Here is a 5,109-nt window from a genome sequence, read left to right on the forward strand (position 1 = left end):
TTAGCACAAACCCCACTTTGGAAACTCTGCCCTCGCTCCTCTCCCTCTGCCCCTTCCCTGCTTGTTCTCTTTCTCCCCCTCTCAAAATAAATAAACTTAAAAAATAAAATAAATAAACCTTTACCTTTGGTGTAATTTAAGACTCGCATTAACAGTTGCTGAGATGATGCAGCGAGTCCTCATACAGCTACCCACCAAGTTTCAGTCCCCCCCCATCATCTTGCATTACTGTGGTGCATTTTCTTTTCTTTTTTTTTTTTAATTTTTAAATTGTTTTAATTTATGTTTAAGAGAGAAAGAGGCAGAGTATGAGCGGGGGAGGTGAAGAGAGAGGGAGATACTGAATCCAAAGCAGGCTCCAGGCTCTGAGCTGTCGGCACAGAGCCCGATGCAGGGCTTGAACTCACGAACTGAGATTGTGACCTGAGCTGAAGTCAGACGCTCAACCGACTGAGCCACCCAGGCGCCCCAATGTGGTGCATTTTGAATGCCAAGTAGCCCCCTGTGGATTCATGACCAACCACAGAACTCCGGGCTTGGTCTGGATTCCGTCAAGCCAGTTTCCCTGTTCACGCCCTCTGTCTGTGCCAGAATCCAACCTGCTGCATTAACTTCCCGTGATATCCTTACTCATGAATTCCTCAGTCTGAAATTTGAATCATGCAAACACATTCTCCATTTAAAAGTAAATACAATGAAAGGAAAAGAAAACCTTCCTAACATCCCCAAAGTAATAATAAGTTTGGCTGATGCCAAAACCTTCACCTCCTGCCCTCTCACCCCCGGAAGGTAGGTCGTGGAGGCTACAGGGGTGAGGAGCATCTGTGCTCTCATTTCTTCCAGCGGGTGGGCTGGGCCTCCCGCAAAAAGCCTTCCTGAGCTGGAACTCATTGCTCTCTGTCCTGGTCCCCCGGGAAGCTGCAGGAATCTCTCTTACACAGCACTTATCACTGCCTGCCTTGTTTCATAGTTATTTATGTATGTGTCTGTCTCCCCAAGGACCGCGAGCTTCCAGAGGAGGGAACGGGGTCTGTGTGCCCTCCGCCTCCCCTCTCCGGTACCCGATAGGATGCTCTGACTCACATACGCTTGCCGAATTGACATCTTAGCCCCTGATGTCAGGAGGAGGAGAAGGAGGGGTGTGTTTAGGGAGTTCAGCATGGGTTGCTACGGGTTGGTGACCCACTACTCGAAATGAGAGCAAACAGTAATAGTAAATTACAACGACGATAATAATTATAACACGAGCAATTTTTATGGGTGGGTAATTCAAATTTGACTCTTTCACAGATGATCTCGTTAATTTGTAACAAGACACTCATCGTATAAACGAGAAAAAACCAAGGACAGAGTGCTCCTCTCCTGCAGGGCCCACAATGGGGCTGGGACTCTCACTCAGGACATTCTGACACTACGCCACATCGACGTTTTCACTGTCGATATTTGACTGATAAAACCAAGGCTCAGCGAGGTGAAGCGACTTGCCCAAGGCCGCCCGCCTCGTAAGAGGCAGACCTGACGTCTGAACCCAGGTCTGACTGACTCTAGCCTTGAACCCACTATTTCCCAGAGACCCATCCCAGAGCCTTGAGGTCTGGTCATGGGACTGCGATATGGGGCTTCTGCGTGGGAGAGGGCCCCAGAGGTCCTCCGGCCTCAGTCCCCAGTGGTTGCACCCAGCTCTGCTTACCTGGCACATAAGGACCAGAGGCTCCCGGAACTCAGCCTGGCAGATGGCACAGATATCACCGGCTTCTGTGCACTGCTGCCCAGTGGCCCGGACTCCATAATTCTGTTTGAAGAGGGAGGGAGAGAGAGAGACACCCAGCTGTGGACCCTCACTGGATTCCCTCAGAAGCGCTGAGAGCTGTTTCCAGCCCCTGGCTCCTCTGTCTTCAGTTGGGACCATTTGAGGTGAACTCACCTGAGAGGTGCACAGAAGCTTCAGGGCTTTCCTGACTCCGCCCACACGGCCACAGATGTCGAATGACTGAAAAGAGAGCAGAGTGATGGCTGAAAAGTCCCACCAAGGGTTGTTCAGGGCCTGTCTCACCCTTCCTGAGCCATCCCCACAGACCCCTCCTCTTTGACTCTGAACATTTCCAGGGCACTCTGTGCCACCTGGAGCTCCTCATTTCTACCTGTTTTGCGTGGCATTTGTCTTGCTGACTTATGTCAACAGTCTCCCTTGCTACCTGGACCAGGACAGTGAGTACATGGCGCGCATACAGCCTTTCCCCTCTGCCAAGCCCAGCACAGGCACTGCTAATCGATCACAGCACTCTTCCTCCGAGCCGGCCAGCACTGCGGCCAGCCACTGCCAGTCGATCGGGGTCAGCAGGCAACAGAAGCCCCCGTGGCTGACGGGGCAGGGACTGCCTGGCTAGCCCTGCTGGGAGGAAGGGAAGGCAAGAACACGTGGCTTCCCCAGGGTTCTCCAGAGCCAGAAATAGAGACGGAAGAAGAAAGAGGAGGATGTATTTATGGTTGGGGGGGGGAAGGGGGAGCCTGATTTGTACCCATGATGGAAAGAGAAGCACTGTATCCTGACTGTAGGCGTGAGGGTGTGTGACCAAAGAGGAAGGGAAGCAAGTTCAGGGGCACGTCTGTGGGTCAGAGCTCCAGGCTTTGGAGGCTGACTGCCCGGGTTCAACACTCACTCTGTGATCTTGGGCTGAGTGACACTGACCAAGTGGCTGCTCTCTGAGCCCCCATCTCCTCGCCCATAACATAGGAGTCATAATGGAAATACGTGAAGGGAGAGCATATGGTGAGCTTTATGGGCAAGAAATTAGGGAGGATTTAACCGCAGAAAGGAATGAAGTTATCGATATATGCCACGACGTGGATGAGCCTCGGAAACATGATGCTAAGTGAGAGAAGCCAGACACAGAAGACCACAGAGTGTAGGATTCCATTTATATGAAGTGTCCACAATAAGCGAGTCCACAGAGATGGACAGCTGACTGCTCGTTGCCAGTGGCTGGGGGAGGGGAGTGGGCAGGAACAGGGAGGGACGGCTTAATGGGTACAGGGTTTCTTTTTGGGGTGATGAAAATGTCTTAGACCTAGATAGATGTGGAGGGGGTAGAGCCCTGTGAACTGGCTCAATGTCACTGTACACTGTAGGATGGTCCCTACTTGCCCCCACCGCCAGGCCCAGCAAATGCATGGACCCTCTTCAGGCCAGCCCTCCCGCCCCCCAGGCCCACCTCACCTTGCACAGGCTGTAGAGAACAATCAGGACCCCTCCTAGGAAGTAGCTGTTGGAAGAGTCGTCCCCCATGATGTATTTGTACCACAGCTGGATGGGGACAAGCGATCGGAACAGCTGGCTCAACTCCTCGATGACCAGATAGAACTTGCCCTGCAACCGCACAGAAAGCATCAATTATGATTAGCTGTAAAGACCCAAAGGAGGCGGCCACGGGGGTCCCCCAGCCTGGGCAGTAATGACGTTCCAGGTCACGAGCAGGCCATTAATCAGCTTTGGAAAGCACTCACACTGGCTCCTAATGGGTTTGCGATGTGGCCGGGGAGACGTGGCCCCTGCCCGCCGGCCTCACCCCTGCCCACCAGCCCCGAGGATCAAAGCTCCAAGGATCGCATTTCATGGAGGGAGAAACTGGAGACTTTTGACGGAGGGATGCAGTGTGGGTCACTCCCTGGTGCCTGCTGTGGCTGTGGGGGCACAGCCCCTGGCCCTGCACACAGGCTGCCCTGGTCTCGAGGGCTGACTCGGGCATCATGGGTGCCCGCTCACAGGGGCGCAGGCAGGACGGACCGCGGGGCGCAGTAAGGGCAGGCCTAAAGGAGGGGCGGGTGCTCTCCTTCCCACTCCACCACCCACTGTCCTCAAGGAGCAGGAAGGCTTCTGGGCAAAGAGGACGCACTTGGGATTCAGACGGGGCTTGGTTTGAAGCTTTCGTTGCTGCCAGATCGCGAGCCCCAGCTTCCTCATCAACAGAACGGGGGCCACGACTCCTAGCTCACAGGGCTGCGCTGAAGGTTCCCCCAGAGAAACGGGAAAAGCACCTAGGCCTGTGCCTGGCATGGGGCCGTACTCCCCAAATCCTATTTCCCTGCTTCCCCTCGTCCTTGGACAAGTCCTTCAAGCTCTCTGTGGCCTGTGCTCTGAAATGGGATGAAAATAACCCCACCCTGTTGGGGCTGATAAAGTTAAACACACACCTGCTTATGACCCAGCACCTTTGCTTGCAGGTATGTACCCGAGAGAGATGAAAATATATGCCTGCTTGTATACAAAGGTTCCTATAGCAGCTCTATTCATCATACCCCCAAACTGGAAACAGCCCAAACGCCCATCAGTGGAAGGGTGGATAAACGATTGTGGTATATCTGTATGACAGAATGCCATGCGGCACTAAACATGAGTAAGTGACTGCTACACACAACAGCGTGATGAATCCCTCATGCGTTACGTCCAGTTGAAGGAGGCAGTTTATAGCAGAAAACATATTGTACAGTTCTCGTTTCTGTGAAATCCTGGAACAGGTTAACACTAACCTGTAGTGACAGAAATCAGATCAGGGGTTGCCTGGTGTACGGAGGAGGGGACTGCAAGGGGCATCAAGGAATTTGGGGGAGTGAGAGAGCTATTTAGCGTCGCGATTGGGATGGGGTCACACAAGGGTATGTCCTTGCCAAAACTCACTGAAATATATGCCTCAAATCTGCACATTTTGTATTTAAATTACACCACAGTAAATGATTAAGACAAAGAAACATAGAAAGAAGCAACCAACCCTGTCCCAGGCACGCGCAGCCTTAAAAAGATGAACAGTATTTGCTCCAGTGATCCTATTTTTAAGACTTTATTCTGACAATCAGGAATGGGTGTTGAGATGTGCCAGCGGGAACAGTCGTTGCAGCGGTCTTTAGTTCTTTGTGACAGTACAAACAGAAACAGGTAGCAAAATGAATGCACAGCGACAGAGTCTGGTTATGATAGAGATCTATAATGGAAACCTGAACCGCCGTTCAAATATTATCCTGAAAAAGAGCAACTTGACTGTGAAGAAATGCAGCACATAATACCCCAAGGGACCAAGGTTTATGCCAGCAGTAAGTTATATTTTCAGCCTGTAA

The 5,109-nt window shown here is 52.0% G+C and overlaps 1 protein-coding gene across 2 annotated transcripts in view; it reads right to left on the reverse strand.

Annotated features, from left to right (window-relative positions):
* RNFT2 (ring finger protein, transmembrane 2) overlaps window positions 1-5,109 on the reverse strand; it is a 64,262-nt gene that overhangs the window by 9,304 nt on the left and 49,849 nt on the right. Inside the window, exons 8-11 of one of the 2 annotated variants that reach the window (XM_077765938.1) lie at window positions 3,218-3,367; window positions 1,925-1,990; window positions 1,691-1,792; window positions 578-646 (exon numbers count right to left, since the gene is read on the reverse strand). In XM_077765938.1, the coding sequence (XP_077622064.1) occupies window positions 608-646; window positions 1,691-1,792; window positions 1,925-1,990; window positions 3,218-3,367 (357 nt within the window). In that variant the 3' untranslated portion in view covers window positions 578-607. Of the gene's footprint in view, window positions 1-577; window positions 647-1,690; window positions 1,793-1,924; window positions 1,991-3,217; window positions 3,368-5,109 lie in introns of those variants that run through there. The other variant, XM_077765937.1, reaches the window with a different exon arrangement.

Source organism: Crocuta crocuta, unplaced genomic scaffold (genome assembly GCF_008692635.1).
Source record: "Crocuta crocuta isolate KB4526 unplaced genomic scaffold, BGI_CrCroc_1.0 scaffold339, whole genome shotgun sequence".
In the NCBI taxonomy this organism is placed as follows: Eukaryota; Metazoa; Chordata; class Mammalia; order Carnivora; family Hyaenidae; genus Crocuta; species Crocuta crocuta.